Source organism: Parasteatoda tepidariorum, chromosome 1, assembly GCF_043381705.1.
Source record: "Parasteatoda tepidariorum isolate YZ-2023 chromosome 1, CAS_Ptep_4.0, whole genome shotgun sequence".
Classification (NCBI taxonomy): Eukaryota; Metazoa; Arthropoda; class Arachnida; order Araneae; family Theridiidae; genus Parasteatoda; species Parasteatoda tepidariorum.
Window position 1 is genome coordinate 49,046,365 of NC_092204.1, and position 27,990 is coordinate 49,074,354.

Sequence of the window (27,990 nt, forward strand, 5' to 3'; positions counted from 1 at the left end):
CTATTTTAATTGGGTAGCTATTTCTTGTCTTGCTGCTAATTTATATACATGAAAAATTAAAAAATGCGCGACTCAAATGCAGAATCAAACCAACATATTGTATTATTTTTGAAAGATTTGAACTCAATTGAATCACATCAGTTACTAAAAATAGGTATTAACTTATGGAAATCCTCAAACTGTTTTAAAAATATTACTTAATTTGGCAGTTAATCTCAATTAAAATTAATTTAAAAGATATGGGTTAACTAGTTTCTGTTTACCTTTTCTGCTCAATGGATATGCGCAATTTGAGTTTGTCAACATGGCAGATGAAATTAGTAGGGAAGAAAAATTAGCTGCTGGTTTAAAAAAGGTATTTATTTAAATAGAATTATGTTATTTGCTTAAAATTGTTATCAAATATATGAAAAATATGTAACATATGGGTTGAAATGAATTTTTCACCTGACGATGTAGAAAATGCGCAAAAACCTGACGTGTAACAAAATGATAAGACACCGCTTAGACATATTTTTAAATTATCAAGAATCAAATATTTCTGACTTCATGCTTATCATACCATTTGTTTGAACTCTAATTACTCTCTCAATTACTAAGTTTCTTTGAAAAGTGTTTATTTTAAAAGTACTATGTATGTCCCTCGATAAAAAACAAGGAAGTAACGTTAATAGGTATTAATTGATATATGTTTATATGTCTAAAGTTAACGTGTTGAGTAAATCATCTAGCACTCTTAACAAAACAACATATTTTTTTGTTAGTTTACGGGGCTGACCTTATTAATTAAAGATTTTGAAACGATAAGTAAAGTTGCTATAGTATGGTGATACATTTTTAATCATTGGTATGTTACTTATCACCTTTCAGTGATAAAAAATAATTTTGCTTGGATAAATTGACTTTTTATATTACCACGTTTTTTAATTTATAAGTGCAAGATTGATTTTTCGTTGTCATAGAAATAAAAGCAAATAGTGAAGACTGAAATTTGCAATTTAAAGTACATTTGTGTGTCCGATTTTGTAACTTCAAACAATGTTTGTGCTAATTAATCTATTATTTAGCAATCGCAGGAACATGGACGCCGTTGGGGTGGAGAGATTATTTTTATATGTCCACTTAAAAGATTAGAAATCTCATTAAGTACCCCTCAATATGTCATTTAATTAAAGAATGAATTATTATTTTCATGAATTATCATTGATTTAAGTTTAGCAAAGTTAAAAACAGAAAGGTAGTAAATATATAATAAATCTTTTTGGAAATATTTAGCAACTAAGAATTTTTTTTTAGTGAAATTTAGAAAACTATTGTGATAGTATTTTATTTTATTCCCCTCCAAAATTGGACCTCTCTGACACCCATATTTAGGAAGATCTGTTTCTTGAATTATTATTATTATTGCAGAGCTTAAGATAAACTGTATTCATATATTCAGGGTGTTCTGTTTTTTTTTTTTATTTATTTAAATTTTATGCACCGCATTAAAAAGAAATAGAGCAGGATGTGTTTAGAGCTATTAATAAAGTAAGTTCTTCAAAATGGTGATACTTTCTCATTACTTGCATTATACTGGTCATGGAATTTCTACTTGTCATTGACAATCAAATTCTTCCAGCTTGTATGTTTCAGCTTTTAAAATTTTGAATTTAATTATGTGCGCTTAAATTGAAAGACCCTTGTGACCACTGTGAAAGGATCCTTGAAAATCAAGTGACAAAAGAAAAAATAAATAAATAAATAGATTCAAAAGAGAAAAAATTGCTTATTTACTCATTTTTCACCTACAAAATCCTTGCTTCTGAAAACAATTAAATCTTTGGATGACCTTATTTTAATTATTGCCTTATTGCAATCAATATGTTTTGTTTTATAAGTCTCCACATTCTTTTATGGTAGGTTTTTGTCAATAAACATTTTAAAATTGTTCATGCATTTAATAAATGTGAAATGGGGTCAAGCAAAAACTTTAATCCAGTTTCTTTAGATCTGAAATTTCATGTCCTGGCCTAATGCGCGTGAGTGTTTAAAATATATAAGAATATTCCTTTTTTTCCACCTTAACTTGTATCGACAGTTTTTTATTATTGCTTAGTTAGTCAAATATTTTATTGCACTTTAAATTTCACTTATCACACTTTTAATGTTTACATGAATAATGTTTAAAATTTTGATTAATGTATAAATATTTTTCAAATAATATACTTCACATTAAATATTTTAGTTTGTGTTTAACAGATTACCTAACTAATGAGTTAAAATGCATTGGTTCATAGATGCAAAAGTCATTTTATGATTTTTAATAATTTGTACAGCCTCTTAGACTTGTACCACCATTTCTTATTTTTAATCTAAATAATCAAGTGCATTTCTAATAACCTTTCTGTGTTATTGTTGTGTTATTTCAAACCATGAAAGTAGGTGCCTTTATTAAATTTAAAATAGTCTAATAATTTTAATTCTAATAATGGAAAAGTAGTAATAACTGGGGAAAATTTAAAAAGTAGTTTCAAATGTTTTATAAGACTGTTGGAAATTTTGAAGATTTCAATTTCTCTTAAATTTTTGGAATTAAGTTCGTAAATTTTAAAGTCTTGATATATTTCTTTTAAGTTTGTTCAAATCTTAAAATTGTCATCCTGAATAAGGATGAGTGCAATTTAATATTATGGTTTATTATTATTTCTTTTGCTTACAAATTTTCCTTTATATATTAATTGTGTTATTAATGAAATCAATCAATGTTGCTCAAATAAATAATATATTTTTTACTATCCTTCTTGTGCTAATTTCTGGATACTTGACGCTGATTTTATTCGTTATTAGTTTAACGTAATAACATGTTGCATTTTAAAAAATGTTTTCTAATTATTTAATTTCTTTTTTATAGTTAAAACAGTTTCAGCAGCAACGATCTTCTAAATCGAAAACTGCACGAAGGAAATCGCCTCTTCAAAACGATTCCCCAGAAGCTGGAAATTCATCACTAAGCACGCCAAGAAAATTATCTGCTGATAGTTCCATAGAAAAGGTAAACTTAAATGTTCATGAGAAGTTTTCATTTTTGACACCTCTGCCAAAGTAATTCCTTAACTTTGGTAACAATCAGGCAATTGCACATGGACCACAATAAAAAAAGAAACACAGAATCTCAAAAGGTAAAACTCATGACCACTCCTGAGCAAGCCATTTATATTTTCTTATAAAATTGATTCTAAGTACATCAATTAGGTAATTATATTTGAAGTCTTGCTGATTTCAAATGGTGTTAACAGGTGCAGATATGAAAGTATACTCCTTCCATCAGATTGAAGGAATTTCTTCGAATTTTTTTTAAAGAGAAGAATGATAGAGGGGAAAATAACAATATAACAGACATATACAATTAAAATAATTACCAAAGTATCATAGTGATACAACTTAGTGAGCATATTTAAAAATATAGATTAGTTTTCACTGATTTATATAGCAGTTTTTTTTTTGTGGCAAACAAAACAATTTCTTTAAAATAATTAAATTGAATAAAAATACATGTCAGCTATAAATAGTAAAAACACTTTAAACAGGGTGCATAGCGTTTGTAAAAAGTACTTAAAGGTGCTTTTTTGGGGATTTCGTTTTTAAAAGCTTTTAAAGGTGCTTTTTTCAGCTGGTGTTTTTAAAATGTGCTTTTTTTTTTCGAATAATTTTTTTTCCCCTGCAGTGATATCTGGTGGATCCCATGCATTTCACAAAAAATGGGGAGTTTACTACGTGATCATTCACGTGGACTTCATGTCGTACCCACGTTATGGCTTAAGCATGCGCGCACACTTGAAACCAAAACCCGAGTGCTCCAATTCGGATAGAGAATATCAGATCCTTATGAAATGGTTTTCTTTTTAATTTGGTTTAATTTTTTTCTTGTTTATTTTATTTTACTAACACTTTTTTTGACATAGGGGTAAGGGTACTTTTGTTCTGAGTTCAGGCTCAAGCTGAATTCACTCGGTGATGTGGGAAAGTACTGATTGTTTCGATTTACGCCCGTTTCTTTTTGGGTTTTTTTTAACGCTAAAACTGTTTATAAAAAGTTTTTTTTTTCAATAATATCATTGATTGAATATGAATTTTTTGAGTGCTTGAAAATTTTTGTAAAGTGCTTGAAAAGTTTTTAAAAAGTGCTTATTTTTGATTCAAAGATTTGGCTACGCACCCTGTTAAATTTCCATTATAGATATTTATTTCTAAACTCATATTTATTTTTTAAATAAACCAGAAACTGTTACAATTTTCATTCTTTTTGATGAAATTTTGTAAAGTTCAGCAAAATATACTCCATTCGATGTGAAACCTAACTTTGATAGCCATGAAAATTAAAAACTTAGCTTGACTGTTATTTTTTTTCTAAATTTAAACTCACAGACAAATGAAATATTTTGAAAGGATATTTTTGAAAATTTAAATCTGCTCCAAATTATAAGCATTACGTTGCAAATCATCAGGGAAACATTGGATTTGCCTTTGAATTATCCCTAAGGACAGAATCATTCGTTTAATTTGAGGGGCTATTGAAAAAATATTATTAATGTTAAATATTTTCTTCTTTTTTCTTTTCTTTTTTTTCTTTTTATTTTTTGATGCCCTGAAGAGCACTTGAAATTATATATTAATAATTTTAAAAAAAATCCATAAATACAAAAAAGAATGAATTCTGATATGACCTCCCACCATTTTTAACAATTAAAATTTTTTAGTATCACATAAAATTTACAATGGATTGAATATGTTTTGGATTGTTGTTGTTTATGTTTACAAATAAATTTCTTACTAATAACTTACACTGATTTTATTTATGATAGATAATAACTTTTTTCTTACGAAGTTATAAAAATATTTTCCAGGTGCCTTTATGTAAAACCACTAGCACAGATTTTGAGCAAACAAAAAATAAGTAAGTGTTTCGCTTTCAGTTTCTCCTATAAAAATATATGTACTTATATTCATTAAATATTGAAATGATAATATTTATCATTATCCTTCAAATTTTTATTTTCATATTTTATTTACTTTTGCTGTTTGTAAAATTTATAGATTATATTAATATGTATAACAAATACCAGGTTATTAGGTATATAAAAAATATTGATAAAAGAGATTATTTATTTTTACTAAAAACTGTTTTTTACAGTCTATAAAAATTGTCTAATTTTTTATAATTTGACTTTGGATGTAATCCCCCTGAAATTTAATTGCTATTATTCATTTATGGAAAAAATTTATCTTTAAACCGAATATGATTTGGTAAATGTTTGAAAAATTCAGTAATCAAAAATGCTTATTTCAGTCATTTACTTTTATGAAGCTTTCATTTTAGAATATAGATATTTATGATGCAAAACGTTTTGCATTTAAGGATATGATTTATAAGTTTTATTCATTTAGTTTTCTAAAAAAACTTTTTATGATATACTGACCTGGTTTCAGACATTTATGGACCTTAGTAACTTTTCAGAAATTAATTAAAAAACAGTGCATATGGTGTATGCAATTGAATGAGATATTCAATTTAGAATTCTCCTATATGTTTATATTTATATAAACTTTGTTAATTCATAAAGTTATTACTTGAAATGAATAAATTGATGCCTATTTTTAAATTCATCCATCTTTCTGAAATTGTGTTCTGTCTTTGAAAATAATAAATTTAAGTCGAGTTAAATTCAACAAACTTGGTGGAATATTAAATATTTTTTAAAAACAAATAGTTACTGAACAAAATCTATGCAGTTACACAAAATTATTCATGCAAACAAATTCATTGCTGAAATATTTACTTTTCTTATATTTAAAATATTAAGCTGTTATCAAAAATGATTCTCTTTAAAGATAAAGTAAGTTTTTATCAAATCTAAATCATTTATCTACCTTGCAACTAATTGATTTTAGAGAAAATGACAGTGTTTTGAGCAAAGAAGTTATTTTTGACTTTTATACCTATAATTAAAAAAAAAATTTTACTGATTATAATTATCAATTTATTGCGATCAGTTTAAAAATATTATCAGGCATCTACATCTTGTGTTATTAAAATTTTATATTTAATTTAATCAATCAAATTCAACTATAAATAAGTATTGCTAAATGCTTGTAATTGAAGATGCTAGCAGCTTTTTCTGACATAGCGCAGCATAATAATTGAATTTTCTCAAAAAACTCAGAGGTTTCTCTTTAAAAACTGTGAAACTTTCCCCTCTGCATTGCCACTTACCTTTTAAATATCCCAAGTAAAGATCTAGTAAATTTTCTAAACTGTGACTTGTTATATCCAAATTGCGAGTTTGATACCACATCTTCTTTTTTAAAAATTATGCATAAAATTTGCCGGAGGTTAAAATCAGATAGTAGGTTACACAATACTGATTCTGCTTACTTTTTGTCTTATTTCTGTATGATTATATATTTTTGATCTGTGAAATGTTTTAATTTTTATTGAAATTTTGAATAAAAATTGCAGAAGTTCAAGTATTTCAGTTCTCAATGAAAGTGTTTCTGTCCAAGATATTAATAAATCAGTTCAGAGTGAAAACCTTAGTCAAAAGTCTAAGTCAGAACAACAGCTAAACAATTTAAAGTACGTTTGTCATTTATTATTTGAATGAATATTTTGCACTTTTGTTTATCTTATCTCTAAAGGATAAAATTTTTATTTCAAAATTTTTGTATTTGTATTACATGAACTATCTAGATATTTCTTTAAATATTTAATACATTGTTACTCATAATTTTGATATAGGGGAAATTAAAATGGTTTGTTTTTTAATTTAAAAAAAAAATTTCTCAGTTTTTAAAATTTTTTAATAAGCTAAATATTGTCTAAGCATCTGCTGATATTTTTTTATTTTTGATAAATGCATTTTTATGGAATCTTAGAAAAACTTTTTTATTCTAAAGGGAAAGACTTTTCTTCCAGCTATTTACTAAACACCTTTTATGTTGCACCTTGTGTCTTAGATCAAAGATACTTTGATTTATTTTTTAAAAAAATTTCAGTGAGTCTTTTAAATTTATTTTACTATTTCTAATAATTTCCTTGTTATTTAGAGAGCTGTCCTCAACTGAGAGTCTTCGTCAGATTTCTTTACAAGTTAATGGACTTATGTCTGAAACAGATGCTTTTGTTAATGGTGATATTAGTAGAGAAGAATCCCCAAATATAGAAAGCCAGTCTTTAGAAAAAAGGAATCAAGAGTTAGCTTTATTGGTCAATAATTTGCGGCAATCTAATGATCAACTGCAATTTCAGTTACAGGAATTTGTAAGTATAAACTTGTATTGGGTTTATTTGAAATATATGTATTTTAATGGCTCATGTTATTTAGCCTTTATACTATGACATAATTTCTCTATAAAAGTTTTATTCATAATTATTATATCAAGATATTACTTATTGACTTTTTAGGTTTAAAAACAAAAATTAAAGTACAATGATTTACAGTCTTTTTTAGCTACATAATTGGAAATAATGAAACCCTAAATGATCACCCTACTTTTAACGGAACCCCAAATCATAAAATAAAGATCTTTAATATTTGTTAACGTAATAACCAAACTTGCAACTATTTTAGTTGAACTACTAATTATTTTGAAAAGAGTTAATCTGTAAAAATGATTCTTTTTTCATTGTTTAATTAGAAGCAGTATTAAAATTAGATTTTTCGTCAGATAATTGAACTCGCAGGGCATCTGATCTAGTTCTAAATTAGTTTTTAGTAAACACATAAACTGAAAATGAACAGAACTTGCAGCATTACAGTTTTCATTAAAATGAAAACAAAAAACTGTTAAAACGTTGGGAAAGGATATCAGGAAAACACATTTCTTTATTGTTGATTTTAGTTTTGTAATTTTGGAATTGGAAAGTTGAATGAGAAATACTAGTGCAACTTATTATATAAATGCGTGTTTTTTATATAATTGATTCAATATGTATCGTTATTTGAATAAAAATATATAATTGCAATATTTTCCCACTGGCATTTTTCTATTTATTTTATTAAATAAATAATAAATAGATTATTGATTAAATATAATTTCAGGTTTCATAAGTCATTTTTAAAAAAAAGTACACAGAATACCTTTTGGGAACCTCTTACAATGTATGAATGCTAGTGAAGATAAGCCTTTGAAATCAGTTACAACTTTTATGCTTAAAGGATTTTAATATTTCAAGATTTTAAAGATTTTGTTTTTAATAGAATCTTATTAATGTATTTTGTTTACATTATTATCTTATTTGTCCAACTATTTAAAACTTTTTTAATTTATCTAAAAAAAAATTTTTATAGCAGTTATATATCTAAGTTTAAGCTAACATGTTGTTTCTATATGAATAATAAAACTATTTTTCTATTTCAAATTATAAATCATTCTTTCAAAAAATTAGTATTTTAATTTCTTGGGTGTCTTTAGTCAACTACTAATTTATGTTTTATGAGCTATTTTTCAATTCTAAATTTTTGTACTTATGGTACTGCTTAAGATATATTGTTTTTCTCTCCACTATACAGAAAGTAAAAAACAAGCGCCTTACCCAATCTTTTGAGCAAGAAAAGCAAGAAGTTTTGGAGAAAGCTCATAAAGAGCAAGTTAGCTTAAAAGATCAACTTAATGTCCATATTCAAACCATAGGTATTCTTGTGGCTGAAAAAACTGAACTTCAGTCCACTCTTTCTTTAAACCAACAAACATCAAAACAAAAAGCAGGTATGTCTAATTTTTAATAATAAAATTCCTTAGTCTTTAAATTTTTCTCCAAATTTATAATATTGCATAGAAATTGTTAAAGGACTGTAATAGTAAAGGGTTATAGCCCATGTATGCCATGTATAGCCCTGTGAAACTTTTCTGTGTTAAGTGTAAATGCAATTTTAATTATTGCTTGTGAGTTTTTATTCCTAATTACATAACCTGAAAACGATTCAGATCTTGTAATAACTATATTTATATTATCAGCGCCAGATTGATAAAGTACATTTATTAGTTTTTTTTTCTTAATAATCTTAAAGGGAAAGGCTTAAACTTTTTATACTTTTTATTGCTAAAAAATTTCCTCCTTGTGCAGTGCTACTTTTACAAATTGGAACAGTTATTATTGCTGCATCATCTACTATTTTAAATTCATTCATATTTTAATTCTTTTCTCTAATAGGCAGTTACTTTGTTAGGGTAGATGTACATTATATAAAAATTTTATTTGCTTATTAAATATTGTTGTAAAGCAATATTTAAGCATGCTATTCAAATGAAAGTAGATATTTTTTATTTGTTTATAGAAAATAATAATAGTCAAAATGTTTTTCTGAAAAGCTTTTTATTGGTTTAATAATTTTTTACTTTGGACATAAATTATTTTCTCTTTGACTTTGATTATAAATAAACTTTGTTATAAATAAATAAAAATCCTGAAGTTTTTGCTTAAGAAGTCTTTTTCCCAATCCTGTCTTAGTTTATTAAGTTGAGTGTCAACTAAAAAAATTTGAAATGACATGTTTTAAAATTATATTTTTTTTAGTAATATTAAATGCTTGAATTACTCAGCTCAGTAATTAAAAATGCGATTGCAGTTAGTCAGTTTTCTCAATTCAGGGATGTAGCTTTTTAAGTAATTACTTATATTGCTATATGTATCTTTAAAGCTGTAAACAAATTTGTTTCATTTTAGGAGAAGTAGAAGAGCTATTCGGTAGATTAAGAGCTTCTAGGCAAAGAGCATCAGATCTTGAAAGAGAATTGGCAGCTGTAAATAGTTCATACCAACAATTAGATAAGGTACATTTTTAAACTAATTTTTTGGTTCTTGTGAATAATGCAAGTTTTAAATTAATATTTTTATTAGTCTTAGTTATGCAGGGAATAAAATTGAAAAACTTTTCTAAACACTTAGTCTAATGAGTTAAATAAATGTTTATTTTATTGTGTAACTTAAATAATTAATAACACAAATAAATTTAAATTTCTTAGATCTAAAGAAAAATAATTTCTTATATATTTTGTTAGTTTATTATGATCCTAGAAATATGTTGCTCTTGAAAATAAATAAATTGAATGCTCATAAAAATCTTGAATAAATGAATGCTCTTAAAAATATTTAATGATTCTGTAAAAATAGTTAAAATTGTATTTGCTGAAAATAAAATATGTTCAAATAAATTGCATATGTTGTATTGTATTGCGTAAGGAAATTCATCTTTAAATGAGCATATTTTTTATTGAAATAAATAATGAAATATGTTTTTGTTCTGCATTAAGAATTTAAGACACAAAGTCTTGAGACTGAGTTTGTGAAAAAAATATTGAGATATTTATTAAAATTTTACTATTGACTGTTCTTTAACTTTTCCAAAATTTTGATTGATTCTTAATATCTCTTAATTCTTTGTTTTTATTTTGCTACATGATTTTTATTTTCCAGATTAACAAAGAATCTTCCAAGGAAGTGGACCGATTAAAGTCTGAAATTTATAAATATAGGTAAGAAAATTAGATAATTTTTTCCATGCTGAATCAAAAAAAATATATTCTTATATTTTCTAATAAGAATGCATAATGAAAAATTTTTTTTTGCTATTTCAGTAGGTCGAATGAAGATTTAAGTTCAGCCAATTCAGAATTAAAAGAAAAGTTGAATAAAAAAGTATGACTTATAAATTATTTTTGGTTTGTAATTTCATTTCAATTATGGTTCATTTATTATGTCTGACAGCTATTAAATTCAATTTTTAAAATGTTTTATGGCTATGGGAAACTTGTTGTTTGTATAATTAAAGATATTAGTTTTTTTATTAAAGATAGAAATTTTTATTAATATTTATATTTAATTAATATTTAGTTTTTATTTACCACTAATTCTGGTGAATTTGAAAAGTTCCCTTTAAATCTCTTCCAGTCTTTATATTGTTTTTAAAGAATTTATCTTCTTAATGTAAATACAGGTTCACTGTAACTAAATGACTTAGAAATATTTTTTTTTTCTTTTTTGTACTTACACCATATTTGGTTTATACAGGAATTTGTTATCTTGGGTACAAAATATAATTTTTTGATCAAACAATATCTTATGCTATTTTTTTATATAAATATTGTTTTACTGCTTAAATGATGTTGCATACTCGGGATAACAAGCATAGTGGATATAATCCCAACTGTATAAATGCTCTTAACTTTTTTGCTAGTTATTTCTGTATTTAGTCCAATCAGTTTATATAATAATAAAAAAGAATTTAATTATTAATAATAGCATTTTAGATTACTCAAGTTATAATTACCTTTGAAAACTAGGCTTTACTTATAAAAAAAAGTCCTGTAGTTCAATGAATAAATAAATTTTTTAAAAACTGTAAAACGATGGCATGAACATCTTGCTGAAATTTCATTTAACCGATTCAGCATTGCACTCAACCGGAATAGCCTGGTAGGCAGGTCGCTGGACTCACGTTTTGCAGAATAAGAGTTCGAATTCAACCAGCCGAAGACTCCCTGTGTTGTAAATGGTGACTAGTGCACGTGAAATCTGTCAGGTCACAACATCCTCCATGTTCCCATAACAAATGAAACCTCTGGGGGTACTGAATTGGATATTGATCGATCCTTGGTTCAGGTCAAAATTACGATCTGTGAATAAATGAGTGGGTGTGGCAGAAGTTGAATTCTTGGCCACAGATGGCGCCACTAAAAACAAGAACTATCAGGCGCCTTTTGCCTTAATGACCGACAACAACAACAGTATTGCACTCTGTTTTGGAAAGTGATAAGAAAGATGATACCAACCTTTTTAGTCACCATTCTTTATAGACAATGATTATGGTTATGATTCTTTATGGACATCTGCTCATGCACCCCAGAGCCCAAGGTCAAGAAAACTGAGATGGGCACAGTAGGCCTTGGCCCTCTATGGGCTGTCGCTCCACTGAGTTTAGTTTACATGTTTTTAAGACTTGATATTAATAACTTACTTATGCAACAACAAAAAATACAATTTTATTTTGACTTTGTATATTTGAAAATGAAATAATTTTATTCCAAAAAAAATAGATTCAAGATCTTCAAAGCTTAGAAAAAGAGCTTACGGGTTGTCGAAGCAAATTGTCAGCAGCAGAATCTCATTCACAGCAACTTCCTGACAGTAACACTCCTGAAAATCGAAATCAGTTGGAAGAACTCTTTCAAGAAAAAATAAATCTTGAAAAGAAAGTTTCCTTAGTAAGTATCTTTTATCGTTTTTTATTCATTGTTAAATAGTTAAACTTTTTCAAAATTATTAATTACATGTTGAAAATTGGTTTTCCACTACAAAGTTTGTCTTAAAAGTAATGTCACTGTGTTGATTTATAAAACATGTATTGATGTGATTGTTACAGCACATTAAAATAGTTTCCTCCTTCATCTATAAATCGCTTCTAATGAGATATTGAAGCTGTCTTAATGTATCTTTTCTGGTTCCTTAGTACTAACATGACTAAGAAAATTTGTTCGATAGGCATTGATGAAAATTAAATACTGAGATACGTTCCTCATTGTATAAAAGGAAATATGTACAACTGTCCATTGTATAAAATGTAAGTTTGACTTTGTCAGTTGTCCTAAAAATGTTCTTTCATGGTAGTTATTAAGTGCCGAAACAAGAAGTCTAGAAAAGTCATTTCATAACTTGAGAACAGCTGGAGAACCTTTGGTATCTTTGAATCTATCAGATAAATGGTCTAAAAAAGGACAGCATGGCTAGGCCCTTTGTCATTGACGAAGTTTACAAACAACATCAATGTACAGTTTGGACAATTTGAAATATTTATTCATGCCATCAAACAAACGTTAAAACTACAGTCTGATTTGAAAAATTTAATTACTTGTGTTAAATCTTTGATGGTGGTTGTTATTGATGGCAATCAAGTATGAGCTTTGTTCCTGCATGATCTTTGTGTCACCAGTAGACTTGGCATTCTGATAAACAATCACCACCAAAAGCCTTCTTTTTGATGGAAAATTTTTTCCACTGTGACACTGCTCAGTTTCACACAAAATATGATGTTAATTCATCTTTCGCAGCATGGCAGCTTGCTGGGAAGACAAAAACAAGTTTTACGAAAATGCATGTTTTAAATTCTGAATGGCTGGAGATGACTTGTACCCTTTTTCAGTTACCACTGCTCTGTGCATGCTGAAAGCATTAAAGCTCCAATAAAACCAGTAACATTACCAATCCACCGTATATTTTGATCTACTTATTTCATTTAAACTTTCTTTTTTTTTAGTTAAAAGCATCTGTTGATAAACTTATGAACGAGCGAGATTCAATGGCTGACCAGTATCAACAATATGTTCTTCAATTGAGTGAGAAAGTAGCTTCTTTACAAGATGAGGTAGATTTTTGTTTTTGAAAGTTGTTTTAATCTTTTTATGTCAATTTTTTTATTTTTTATTATTAGTTATCAATAAGATGGCACTTGTTGACTACTGATTGTTTATGTAACAAAATTATTGCTCCATATGTGTGGTATCTTTATAAAGGGCTCATACTTTTCTTGATATTCCTGATTTTCCTGGTAAGAAATATTTTGTCCTGATTTTTAACTTTTTGTCCTGATTTTAGTGTGTGTCCCATTTTCTGAGTACAAATAAAAAAATTTAAAAAATCAAATTGAAAAATCAAAAAATTTAGATTTTTGATCCAACATTTTTTGTTTTAGTTAACAATACTAGTAGAAATCACAAAGTTTGATAGTTCCAATTAAGGAATTGTCTGTTAATTAGTAAGATTCATGCAGGTTTATTGCCATATTTGCATGATTCATTGTTTAAACCCTTTCTGCAATTCTATGAAAACGAAACTTATTTTATATTGTCAAATTTTTATGTTTATGAATTTGGGAGTTTTTTATTATGCAATGCCCTAACAAATCTTGTAGGATAAGCTTTTGTAGTTATACAATTATTTAAATGATTCAAAATCAAGTGATCTTTCAAGTGATTTTATGAATTATTGATTTCAATCAGGAGTTCACAAAATTTTTTAATGAGGGACTGGAGGATCATCCATTAAAATTACTGTTGTACAAGAATGTTAAATGGCATATTCATATTCACCGTGTTTTTATTTCAAGTTTATTGAAACCCTATTTTAAAATTAAGTGACTCTTGAACTTAGTTACAAATTTTAATTTCATATTGATATGAGAGAATATTATCTCATGGATACTGATTCTCTCTCTCTCTCTTTTTTTTTAATAAAACAGTACTTTAAAAATTATTCATGCATTGATTTGAATCTATTAGGAGTTATTCAGCATTAAATAAAATTATACTGGAAACTGTTAAAACTTTCTGTTCGAAACAAAATATTTCTGAAATGAAAAATAGTATATTTTATTATTATTTTGTGGTTAAATTTGCTTTTATTACTCTTAAGTAGCTAATTAGTAGCTAATATTATATAATTAAGTAGATAATTAAGTAGTTAAAATAGTTCTAATAGTAAGTAAGCTAATTATGCTTTTTTGAAATTTGTTGCTTTCTTTTTCATTTCCTACTATTAGTTCACACACTCCTCACATCTTGTTCAAATTTTCAATCGTTAATAAAATAATTTTTATTCATTCACTCAAGCTCAAATACATTTTTTAAGCATGTGACACTTGATGTTAATACAGCTTTTTCAAATATTAATTCATTAATTAAATAGGGCTGAGCGAAAGATGAAATGGAATTTTCTGATTGGTTAAGCGATAGTCATTGTTTTAAATTTTGCTATAAACGATTCAGTTTTTCACATATTTTAAAGACAACATCAGTGATAATTTCTAACTTATAGCTCTGTTTGAACAAAAAAAATACTTTATTGCACACATTTAAATATTTAATCATTTTATATTCGCTGTGTCAGATAAATTCAATAAAGAACATTGCGTGGTATCATGTGTGGTCCACTTCATAAAATTTGTACTTTTGTAGTAGTCTGAGACGACGGGCCTTTTTTTCCCCAATTTCTACTATTAGTTCATGCTCTCCCTATATATATTTATATATCTTGTTCAAATTTTCAATCGTTAATAAAATACTTTTTATTCATCCACTCATGTTCAAATACATTTTTTAAACTTGTAGTGGATGATACTTGATGTAAATACAGTTTTTTCAAATATTAATTCTTTCATTAAATTCAATTAATTAAAATTAACTAATTTTAATTTTATATGGGAGAAAAAAATTTTTATTATTTAATAAAAAGTAACTAAAATAAAAATTTTCTTTGAAGACCCGAGTAGGAATTGACTTAATTTTTTTTATTTTTATATTACTTGTTTAAAAGTAGTCTGATATATATTTATTGTTCCAAAAAATGTTCTGATTTTTTCTTTGACCCACTACGAAGCTTGTTTTATAATATCTACATGAAATTTTTTTACCTGCTTTTTGGCAGTTTTATGGTAATAGCATTAATAATTTGTTTCTTAAAATTACATTTATAGCTAAAGCAGCTAAGAAATGAAAAGGAGGAATTGTCCAAGGAAAGGAATTTGCTTCAAGAATCACTCGAAACTCATAAAGCTCAATCAGGTATTCCTTTTTTATATTCAATATTAAACTAAATTTTTATTTTGCTACTTTTTTAAATTACAAATATATAACATGACAATTAACTGTGCTGTTATGTATTTGTTATTAATATGGTAGAAATTTTATCAGTTTTGAGACTTTGAGCTTAGTTATATTAATTGACAAAGTTGTTTATTATCAGTATGTTTATTTTTTAGGAGCTTTAAGCAAAGAGGATCCAGCTGAGCTAAAATTACAAATAACAGTATTAAAGAATCATAACGAAGAACTGAACAAAAAATGGCAAATAGAGGTGTGTTTGACATTATTTAATTCTTTATAAACTATTAATAATTTAAGAGCATAAACTATTTTTACAATCAAAGTAAGCTTTTCATTTGTACATTGTTGATGTAATATATATTTGATATGTTCTTTTCATCTCAATATTTAAATTTATAATTAATGCCTGATTGATTCAAGGCGGGCAAGTTAACAAGGCTGAGGACCTTTATTTTATGTAAATTAACTGATAGCATTTTATTTAACTTACTCAATCACTAAGAATAGTTATTAAAACACAAAAAACAATTTAATCTGAATGTACTAATTACCTCTTTAATTTGCATTTATCACTCACTGTAAATTAATAACAATTTCTAATTAATGAAAATTTTCTGTACTACATATTTAATAAGATTAAATAAAGTTATTAGGTCTAACTATCAAATAATTGATAATTATGACATTTAAAGGAAGCATGATTTAAGCTTCATTTCAATAGATAGAAAACAATATATGAAATAAATAACCAGGCAGAGACCATTAAACGAAAATGATTTTATTTAAAAAAAAATAGACTAGCTTAAAATGTAGTTGTTTGTGTGACAAAAAATCTTGTGAGCTTTTTTACTCAGGCAGTGATAAAGAAACGATAACGGAGCAGTTGTCAGTCCGCTTTCATTCTGTTGTAGAAAGTGACATGTAATGAAGGAACCAATTTCAGTATTATCTGTAGTTTTCCAGGAGTTAGAGTTTATGATTAGTCATTTTTGCAAACGTTAACTCAGAAAGGTAATCAAACTTTGCAGTATTTTGAACTACCCACTGCATTGACATTTCTTGACCTCCAAATTTTCAATGAGCTGAAAGAAAGAAAAAGCGCTGCGAGGAATTAGTGTTTAAACAAAGTGGAGATGTACTTGTGTAACTGGTCCACGTAGCAGCCTAAGGTTTTTTTTTAAGAGTATAACTTAGCTTAAATAATGTGTAAAGGGGCAAGTTCCTTGACAATTTTAGGCAATACTTTTGAGTTTCTCTAAATACATTTTATGAATAACCTCTGATTCATTTGATTATCCCTAATACATAAATAGGAGCCCTGAAATTTTTCTGTCACACTCTATTGGCTTCTAAAAATTATTGCAGTGTAATTTTTATGAACAATTCTGCTTAGTTGTTTTCAAGTTCTAGAGTCATTAATTATTTTTTATTTAATTTATTAGTATATTTAAGTTTATTTAAATTATTTTCTCTTACTTACATTAAGCTTTACCATTTTAAAAGGATTCTATTACACAGACAACTTTATTTGTTTATGAATTATTATAATAATTTCAGGTAGCTACCAATTCAAGTCTGTGTGATCAAATTAGAGGACTAGAAGAAAAAGTTGTAGAGCTTGAAAAAATCCTTGCTCGTATGAAAGATGATCAAGTAGATCAAAATCGTTTGGTTGAAACCATGCAGAGTGACAAAGTTGCTGCCAGTCGAGCTGTTACTCAAAATAGGGAGTTAAAGAAACAGCTAGAAGAGCTTCAAAATGGTTTTGTTGAAATGGTTATTATCTCTTTTCTATTTTTTGATATTATTCATTGATTCAAGTTAACCTTTAAGGTGGTAATTATTATTAAAATTTTACACTCACTGCAAATTGTTATTTACATTTTTACTAGTAATTATAGATTACTAAAGATTTACTGTTTATAGATTTCATTTTCTAATTTAAGTTACAATTTTGACTTATTTTTATTGCTGCAGCTATGTTAACTGAATATCTATACCTCTTTAGAGCTAAATATTGTTTTTTTTTTTTTTTNAATTTTTTTTTTTTTTTTTTTTTTTTTTTTTAAATATAATAATTTTTAGCTTCAGAACAAACATAATTTAGTTTTAAAAGGACATCTTTATTTTGAAATGTAATTTACTTGAATTTTTTTGGACAAAGAATTATCTTGAAGTAAATAAGATGGCTAAACTATTCTGTTAGCATTTATGAAATTACAGATAAAATTTCTTTTTTATGTATTTTACCCCTTATTGCTTCACATATTTTTAAATATATTTCATGTGTTTATTCATAAGTTTTATTCTTGTATGATATTTTTTTACATGTTATATTGATTGTCAAAGTTGTTCTGGTAATTTTCATTTACCCTATTATTGTTAAATATACCAATAAAGTTTCCAACACAATAACAATACTGTTGTGAACATTTTTAGAGCAATGACAAACTAGAGCTTACAGAAAGGTTAGACTCAGAAAAGCATAGAACTAAAGAGCTTGGTGAAAGATTAAGTCAGCAAGAAGATGAACTTCGTGAACTGCAAGAGCAAGTAAGATTTTTTAATGTATCTGAGATTCGTCAGTGTTAAAATAAATAGTAGTTAAATCTTTCGTAAAGCTTATTGCAGTTGTCACTTGTTATAGCAGACTGTCAAAGAGACTATCTCTTATCTGCATTAACTGGATTCTGTTTTATTAGGTGATGCCTATTTTAATTGAATAAAAAAGTATATATTTCAGGCAAAGTATCTTTTGTTTTGGAATTTTTCCTGTAAAAAAATAATAATTTTACTGCATTTATAAAGTTTACATATTGGTCATTTCTGATGCCAATGTCAATAATTGCACTATCAATCAAATGCTACCTAATTAAACTAGAGTTGCAGATTTTTTCAAGGTACAATTTTTTTATATGATTTCAGGATTTTATCTTTTTTTTTTCTTTCTAGAATTTAGGAGGTTTCCTGAATATTAGCTATGATTTGCAGAAAATTATTAAGAGTTTTGAGGTTTTTTAAATTATTACTATCATTTAATGGAAATTTGTTCATATTGGAAGGTTCAAAATTGATAATGTGTATTTAATAAAGCATTATAGAGAATAGATCATTGATAAAATGACATTTTTAAGGGTATCCAGATGTATGCTAATGTCTACAAACAATGTGCACTCCGAACGATGGTTTTCGAAATGTAATAATTTGTTATTGGATTAACAAAGAAACATAACCAAGAATTATTTAACAATCGAAAATATTTTGCATCATAATTTTTTCATCATAATTTTACATCATAATGTTATTTGAATTAAAATAATATTTTTTAAAAATATTACTTCAGTTCTTTTACGTACTATTATTTCATTATTTACACAATTTCCCATGTCTATCTCTCAGTGCATAAACTTTTTTTATATGCTTAATTTATTTAACTTTGCTAACCACCAATTTTAAAATTCTTCATATGGCTTGTTGTAGCTACTTTTGGAAACAATAACTGGGATTTGAAATTTGCTTATTAAAATACAATAGAACCTCAATTAACCGACACTCTCAGGACCAGGGGTATGTTTGAAAATATAAAGTTGTGATAACGATGACACGTTTTTGCCAGAAACTTTTTAACCTGCATCAAAAAAGGTGTTAGTTAATCGAAGTGTTACATAATCTGGGGTCGAATAATCAGGGATATTTTGGATTCATCGTCACATCATTAATTTGATAACAAAAGCTGCAATAATGATGAAAATTTTGTCAAAACCTTTTCAATGGGCAGCAAAAAAACTATCGGTTAACCAAAATGCTGTATGATTGGAGGACGGATAATGTTAGTTTTACTTTATAATGAAAACAACATTTTCTTTTACTGCAATAATTAACCAAACATACAAAAGCATTTCATTTTTGTCCGCCTTTTTTGGGGGAAGTTACTATCTATGATTGCCACTCCTTTTTATTATTATAATATGCGTCACAATAACATGTATCTTTACTTATGTTTGTTGTTATGTGTATTACAACATCTTTCTGATAGTTATAATAGTAGTTAATAAGTAGGCTTTTTTTCCTTTGCCCAATAAGTTGGAGACCTGTTATACAGATTTTGTATTTCTATTTTGTAGCTGGCACAAAAAGAATCTGAGCTCCAAAATCTCCATAAATCAAATACAAAAGGAATTTTTCAACAAAACCAGATTGCAGACAGAATGAGGCACTATGAAGCTCAAGGACACTTGGCTGAGATGCTTCAAAGTGAAATTCATCAAGCACAGGTAAACAAAAAAATTTTTTATATTTAATCTTAAATTTCATATGTTTGGACTTGTCATGTGATAAATTCTCATTTGTTTATTTTAAAGGAACAAATAAATGCTTTGACTAGTCAGAATTCTGATTTACGCATGGCTTTAGCAAAGCAAGCTGAAATTACTGTTGATGATGAAAACCAGAGAGAAGATAAAGATTCCTCTAAGCGTAATGATCTGGTTAGTGTAACACTCTGGAACATATATATTTAATTTTCTGTGTAATGATACATCTTTTGATCTTCACGAACCACCAAGCAGAAAATATTTAATCTTGGCAACCACCACCTTATTTTTTTGTGGGGAGGGGGAGTTGCTCAACTGATTAGAATGATTTTTTAAATATTTTAAAGTTTATACTTATTAAAAAGTAATTTAAAAAGGCAAATTTTATATTAAATTGTATAATTTCAATTTTTACTTAACCTAATAACATAGATAAAAAAAGAAAAGTCAATGATGATAATGATTCATTTAAGTTTACTTAATAATAACTATAAAAGCAATAATATTCAATAAGTGTGGCTTCGTATCTCTGAGAAGGCTAAACTTTTATACTAGATCACTGAAAAAGAGATGGAGTTTCCATAACTTATGTCCCATTTATAACAATTTACTAGATATACTAAATATGTTCATTAAACTTATTATTTTTGTATAATTGTTTCCATGTGCAGCAATAAATTTATCAGTCTATATTCCTTTAGTGTGAAATGTGAATCCACTTAAGATTTATTTTTGATTCACATATAAGTAATATTTGTTTTGTATTTCTTGTTTAGTTTTATTTCTCTTTATTTAGTTTCAATATTTTTAATTTCATGATTTATTTTTACTAGGTTATTGCTGTTTATTTTTAAGAATTATATTCTTACTTAAATGTACATTTAAAGTAGGCTTTTTTTTCAGTCAGTAGATTTTTATTTTCGCACTTGCTACTAGCTATTCAATCTTAGCTTAACTATTGTATAAATGTCTTTAACAAAGATGCACATGCATTTTTGTATATTTAAATAAAGTAACGTTTTTCTATTAATAATATATTACGGAATTTTCAAAATTTATTTTATAACATCAATTTTCAAAAAAGTCTGAAGTAATGCGCTAGAATTTTTATTTTATTTTTTTTTATTCATTTAACTCTCATCATAATTTTTCTTGATTAACAGAAGTTGTTATATTGAGTTTCAGCTATGTATTTTTTGTTTCAATTTTTAAATACTTTATTTTGAAACATTGTGTTAACTTTTAGATTTTTGTAATTGACTGTTCTCTCAATGATTAAGACATTTCCATTTATTTAAGCATGTTTTATTTATAGTATTCAAAAAGTATTGTGTAACTCTTTAATTGTATATTATATAATTTAATAAATTTTGAGAATATTGTGTTTTTGAATATGCTTGAGATGGTGAATTTATAAAGGTTAAAATGTTTTTTATTTTTATAATGCCTTAATGTCTTACATTTAAATAAATTGTGTTGTACATTGTTTAATTATTAGAATTTATCCCATGTCCTCTTTCTCTTTATTTATTATCTATAATATACTATTTTAAATTTATTTTATCGCGATAATTTATACATTTTTCCTGATAGGTTGCATCATTATCCGCATCTGTGCGACAATTAGAGATGGAACGCAACCAAATGATGAAACAATTAGAAGAACAAAAAGTCAGTAGATTACAATTAGAAGAAGAAATGAAGAAACAAGAAACTTTGTTTCATGAGGGTAAGTTATTATGCATTCATTGGTAAGTGATTAGTATCACTTGGCAAAAAATGTCATTGTAATAATTTATGTTTATTCATAGATGGCACAGAAAGTAATGTTGTATCCAGAAAAGATTATGAAATGATGAGAAGTGCCATGACTCAGTTAGAAGTAATATATTTATTTATTTATTATCATTTAGTAATTAACTGTAGATACTGTTTAAATATTTAATGGTTTTCCTAGATTCTTTCTGCAAGCAATTAATTATTTTCTTCTTAATGTATGTACTGTATGATTATAAAATTGTTTAACTGAGTTCATATCTTCACTGTTATCTTAAAATAAGTTTAAAAAAAGATTGTAAAAAGATTTTTAAGAAATCTTTGGCTTTTGTTGATTAGTAAAAGTAATTTGTAGCATTCTTTAATTGCATTTAAATATTTAAAAAAAAAATTATTAAATTTTTTTAATTTTGTCGGCCTAAAGATTTTGGATCATATTTATGCTGAAGATATTAAAGAAAGCTTATTATTTTTTAAAAATTTCCTAAATAATTGGATGCAATTCTTTTATTCAATATAGGAAAGGTTTAAACAGACTATGAGTAAAATTGCTGAACTTTCTGATGAGAGGCAACAACTAGAACATTTAGTCCTCCAATTGCAAGGAGAAACTGATACAATTGGTTTGTAATTTTTGCATGAAGTTTACTGAATTATAATGACAATTAATAATTATGCACTTCTGAGTAATTTGTAGAAAAATTATCTTTCTTAAAAATCAGCAACTTATCTGTATATTTGACATCTAATCGCTGTTACTAAAGTGCCGAACTTCTTATTTCATTTGGAATTCAAATTTTTGTAGTTCTTTATATTTTAATTGAATGCAAAACTTACGTATTTTAGTTATTTAGTTCATTGTTATTTCAAAATTTTTGTTAATTTTTACTGTCTTAAAAAACAGAAAAGCTAAACTTATTACTTTTTTATAAAACTGCCTTAACATTTTAAGAGATAGTTCATTTATGTTTATTTAGTCTAGTAAAATATAATTTGGACACAGTAATTTTATCTCTGATTCTTATAATGCAAGTTTTGCAAACGTGGTATTTGTATGCATGTAATGTATTGTATTGCATTTAATTTTGTAAGTTCGTTCTTATTTTTAGTAACTTTTTGCAGTCTTAAGGCACACCCTATATTTTGCTAACTAAAATGCTGTTAACATATCATTTTTTTGTGTTAAATTTTATTAAAATATTGGTTTCTAGCTACTATTTTTAGGCACTATAGCAACTGATGGCTCTGGATTTGTAGACTCTGCTTTTAATAAACTCTTGTTAATCAGCATCTTAAAATTAAGTGTATCAAATCATATTTTAATGTTTATAAACTTAGTGAAAGCTGCCAAATATTAGTTTTACAATTTTTTTTAAGGTTAAAAGCAGATGTTTTTTTAAGTAATTTATCTCTTTGATAATGTTGCAGGTGATTACATAGCTTTGTACCAAATTCAGAGGGGCTTGATGCGAAAAAGAGCTTCTGAAAAAGATGATTATATTGCACAACTGGCAAGAGACAGAGAAGATTTAAAGGTCACATTTTTTTACATAAATTTTTTTTACATAATAAATAATTTATGATGATTAAGAGAAGAAATTATTCTTTTATTCCCCTTTTTTTATTATTTTGGCAAAGATTCTAGTTACTTATGATACTCATCTATTATTCATTTCAAAGAATTTTTCTTAAAGAATTACCTTTTGCTTATTCTCACATTTATTGGCTAGTAAATAAGATCTAAATCACAATAAAATTTAAACTTAACACAAAAGTTGTGTTTTGTTGTTTTAAGAAAAAAATCTTTTTCAAATTGATAAGGGAAGTGAAATAAGCATTGATGTTGGGGGAAAAAGGGTTCAAATTTGAATAAAACTAAATGTGAATGAAGCAGAAAAGAAAGAACTGTAATTTCTGTTCTATAAACAAAAACTTTTCTCTGTGCGAAATATATTGGATATATTTAGTTTTATTCACATTTAATTCAAAATATATCCTATTTTCTATCGTTAAAATTTTATTTGCTCTTATTTCCTAAATTTTATAATATTTTTTATATAGTTTTTATCAAAAATCAAAACTTGATCACAGAAAGCATGCTTAAATACAATTATTCACTTATTGTTATTTTATCATACATCACCATTTAAAAAAAAAGGTTCATATATTATGTTTTATCACAATTGAGAAGTATTGAAATTTCAAAGCATTAATATTTATTAAAAGTGGAAAAATCAAGAGTTATAAATGTAGTTAGAAATAAATAATAAATACATACATGTTAATAAATAATAAATAGTAATCCAATTTATTTTACTATGATTTAAATGTGTTTCTGAATGTGTTACCAAAAGTTTGATATGTTTTACAGGCCAAACTAGGCGAATTGCAAAACCTTGTCATGCGTTTATTAGAAGAAAGAAAGCACCTCCAGTCTAACCCACATTTATTAAATGATAATTTAGGATTTATCAATATGCCACATATCTCAGATAGCCATGAAGCATTGTGTAAGTATTAAATATAATTTCCAAATAATTTTGTTCAGCTAAATAGAAGTTTAAAAAAAAATCTTTTCAAACCACTGGTTTTTTTTACATGGTTCATTTGCATTATGCTTACAACCTGTATGTATTTAAAAAGTTGCATTCAAGCTTTTAAGGATAAAAACTAATTACTATAAAACTAATTTTTTAGTTTAAACTTGATGAAACTAAGAATAAATAAATAAAGAGGTCTTGCTCCTCCCAATCAAACTTAACTAAGCACGCTTTTATTTAATTTTCTTAAATAAACTGTTTGATATTTACTCCATTTCACAGTCTCTTTTAAAACATGTAAAATACAAGGCAATCAGAATTTGAGCCAGAGTATGAAGTATTTTAGATTTTCTATTAATTTTTTTCTGACAAAGTTACACCATTGTGATTGTGCAATCAACAGTTTTTGAAAAACTGTTGAACAGCATACACTTGTCTGTTTTTAAATTTTTATTAAATATCTTTATTGTTGTACAATTCACGCTAAAAAAATTTTTTAGCATCATCCTAATTTGGGTTTCATCAGTTTAAACTGTAATTAAATAAAATTTTAAAAACCAACCAATGTGTAGTTTTAAATGACTGGCTCAGTACTTGTAACCGCATAACTTGATTGCTTTAAAGTTTTGAGGTGAATTTCATAGAAGTTCTAACAATTATCTAGCCTTATTTTTTTAAATTTAATATAATGACCTCTTAATTTTTACCATTTTTCTAAGGTATTGTGCTTTCAAATATCTTCAAAAGTTAAGTAAAGAAAAAATATGAAGAAAACAAAAATTTTACCTAAAATCCAAAATAGCGAGGTTTGATATAAACATAAATAAGCTAAATAATCGAAACAATCTACTTCATTTTAAATATCTGAACGAAAGCTGAAATTGTTACAATTGGGAGAAAAAAAATTATCAACTCTATGATTACTATAAATAAATATTGTCAATGAGACTATTTATTTTGAATATTATTAATAAATAAATTCTTTAGATAGTGATTTATAAATTGTTATCAAAAGTAACAGGAATTATTGATTGAATTACAAGTTACTTTAGAAAAAATTATGGTATTATTTACTTTTATTTGATATTGAATAGTCTTGTGTTTAATACATAATTATTTGTGGCTTAAGCGTGCTTGAAACTGTTACCAGGTATTTGTAGCAACAACAAAAAAAGAAAATTTCTGAAAAATGAAATCTGTAACCCTACAAATTTAATAATTATGCAAACCTGTCTAATCTGCTTTCTCTTCAACCCCACATTTTTATTTCATAATTCAGCATAACATTTTGTATTAATATAAACCAATGAATAATGTGTAGATTTTTGTTACCATGCAAACTTTCTTAAAGTTGGTTAATCGTTTTTTATTTTATTTTATTTTAAGAGAAGAAAGGAATAAAGAATGCTTTAATTTCACACCAAAACTGAATTTAAATTTTTTTTTTAATACTTAGAGGACTTTTGCATATTTTAAACATTCTACTAGTTTGTCATGCAGGAAAATAATCGTATGCAAGTTTGAAGTGTGATTTACAATGCAATATCATTAAAGCGTTAAATAATTAATTTTGAAAATCCGATTATTCATTCTAAAATCGATTATAATGCCTCTATACATTAACAACTAATATCTTATAATATTTTTTTAAAAGAACTGAATATACTATTCACTTTTAATTTTTGTTTATTTCAGTGCATGACTCGCATGATCACATTTGTGAAAAACATTTAAATGGTGACATTGAAGATGATGATTCCTCTGACTCAGACACGTCCAAGCCTGATGCCACAGCTAAAAAAATAATAAAACTGCTTTCAGACATAGAGACCACAAATTTAGTAGAGAAACCTGTTTTGGACAGTTTTCATCCCTGTCCCGTATGTTCAGGCAGACTAATAACAGTGTGAAAATAGGATATGCATTTTATTATAGTTGCACTAAAATTAAACTTTTTCAGCTATATGCCCATATAAAAATGCTGCATTACTCATTATACTTGCTAGTTCCTCAATTTTTTTTTTATTTTAATTTATTTTAGACAAAAGAAAGGAATATTGAAGATCAAAAAGTTTCTTAAATATTTCTGCCATCATTTTGATTGAAATAAACTTTATTTACCTCATATTTAAAAACATTCCACTTTTCTTTAAAAAAAAGTGCTCTTAAGTTATTTTTATTTATTCTTTGTGAAATTGATTTTACTGAATATTAAATATGTCGCTTATTATATTAGGCCAGTAGGTTAAAGTGCAATTATTGATTTAGTTTCTGCATAGCGGATACAAGCATCTATTGAATTGCACTGCAGTCCCTTTAATCCTAGTCAGTTTCTTGCTATTAAATAAACTTATTGATCTACTGAATTGCACTACATTTAGTAGATTCTTATGAAATTTGTTAAAGAGGGAATAAATTATATTTAGATAACAATCAAACATGTAAACCATTTTAATTTGAAAAGTTACCTTTTTATCTATCCTCTTTGCACTAGCTGGCATATAAGGCCTCCAATCTCTTTTTCTATGCACCTCTGTCTTGAGCCCATCCTCTTGCCTCTTATCCATTTACTTTTGCTTTGCACATATCTTAGTGTATGTATCTTTGCTAAGTAAAGTCCATTTATTTTTAGCAAAATAGCTAATACCGAAGGATTTTAAGTATTTTTTTATAATTTTAGAACCATCCATTAATTACATACTCCTAAGTATTTGAGTTAATTGAATTATTCCAGTATTACATTGCCTGAGACATTTTCTTTAATACTAGATATCATAGCTGATGCTGTAATACCATATGATGTTTGTAGATATAAAATCTATAAAAAAAATTTACAAAAGCACTCTGAATTGTTTTTTTAATTGCTAAAGATGGTCTTTCCTAGGCTATTTACTTTTCACTATTTATTGTGCTGCTCTTCAGACTAAGGGCTCTGTTAATTAAGATTCGGATTATCGGGACTCAGTTTTCTATAAGTTACACTAATGCACATTAGACTTTTTTTTTTCTTTTCAAAACTTTGATCTCATCTCTACAATAATCTCCATATCAGACCTGAAAAAATTTATATTCATTTTAACTTTCTAGCTACATAATTTAATTGCTAAAGTTACATTAATATCTTTAAAACAGCTTCTTGATGACATAATGCAACTGTGAACTAAATATCCTATTTCTAGTCTGTTTATTAAGAGGAATATGGTGAAATAGGGGCCTTCTATTGTGATATTTTTCTTGTACTACTTTTGTAACGCATTTGTATCTTGGACTCTCGTGTGAAATAAGTTATTGCATGTTTTAAAGTACTTTATCTAATTCAATATATTTTTTTGAAAAGTTAAGAACTGGCTTCCATTAACCATTCACTTTCAATAAAAAGGGATTCACTTGGTTTTTACTACTTCAAAAAGGTTAAAAAAATATTTGAATGAAGTTTTTTATTTTATTTCAACACCTATGTACGTAATAATTGTTTGATCTATTGACTTGCATAATATAATGTGTGGTTGCCATATGTTAAATAAACCTTGTCTAAATTTGTTATTGTTTTGAATTTTTAATATATGTATATTTAGATGGTGTAAGCATATTATGTAAATAAATAAAGATTTATATTTAGATATTTCAAATATGTTTTTTGACTTAAATGTGTCTTGGACTGTAAAATGTTAAAAAAAAAATTCCATTGGTTGATAGAGTGGTTACATAAGTTCCTGATTTGAAAC

At 26.2% G+C, this 27,990-nt stretch overlaps 1 protein-coding gene across 3 annotated transcripts; it reads left to right on the forward strand.

Annotated features, from left to right (window-relative positions):
- Window positions 1-99: 99 nt before the first annotated feature.
- LOC107438725 (golgin subfamily A member 2) lies at window positions 100-27,894 on the forward strand. 3 transcript variants are annotated; one of them, XM_043042415.2, is made up of 23 exons: window positions 100-355; window positions 2,894-3,034; window positions 4,887-4,936; window positions 6,500-6,616; window positions 7,087-7,300; window positions 8,553-8,748; window positions 9,707-9,813; window positions 10,457-10,515; window positions 10,618-10,678; window positions 12,076-12,243; window positions 13,293-13,400; window positions 15,507-15,594; window positions 15,792-15,886; window positions 17,194-17,412; window positions 18,076-18,189; window positions 19,761-19,910; window positions 19,998-20,123; window positions 21,543-21,678; window positions 21,761-21,831; window positions 22,246-22,348; window positions 23,154-23,260; window positions 24,097-24,235; window positions 25,961-27,894. In XM_043042415.2, exons 1-23 carry the CDS (start codon window positions 305-307, stop codon window positions 26,173-26,175), a joined length of 2,835 nt encoding a protein of 944 aa, XP_042898349.1. In that variant the 5' UTR covers window positions 100-304; the 3' UTR covers window positions 26,176-27,894. The 3 variants fall into 3 exon arrangements, with proteins under 3 accessions (XP_042898349.1, XP_042898392.1, XP_071035997.1); XM_071179896.1 differs by lacking the exon at window positions 100-355 and adding an exon at window positions 465-674; XM_043042458.2 differs by lacking the exon at window positions 6,500-6,616 and having other exon boundaries at window positions 224-355.
- The last annotated feature ends 96 nt before the right edge of the window (window positions 27,895-27,990 follow it).

Bases quoted from the DNA above. Each gene is read 5' to 3' on its own strand.
- LOC107438725 (XM_043042415.2), top strand. From the start codon at position 305: ATGGCAGATGAAATTAGTAGGGAAGAAAAATTAGCTGCTGGTTTAAAA. The intron at 6,617-7,086 runs GTACGTTTGTCA...CTTGTTATTTAG, and splicing joins CAACAGCTAAACAATTTAAA to AGAGCTGTCCTCAACTGAGA. The intron at 8,749-9,706 runs GTATGTCTAATT...GTTTCATTTTAG, and splicing joins AACATCAAAACAAAAAGCAG to GAGAAGTAGAAGAGCTATTC.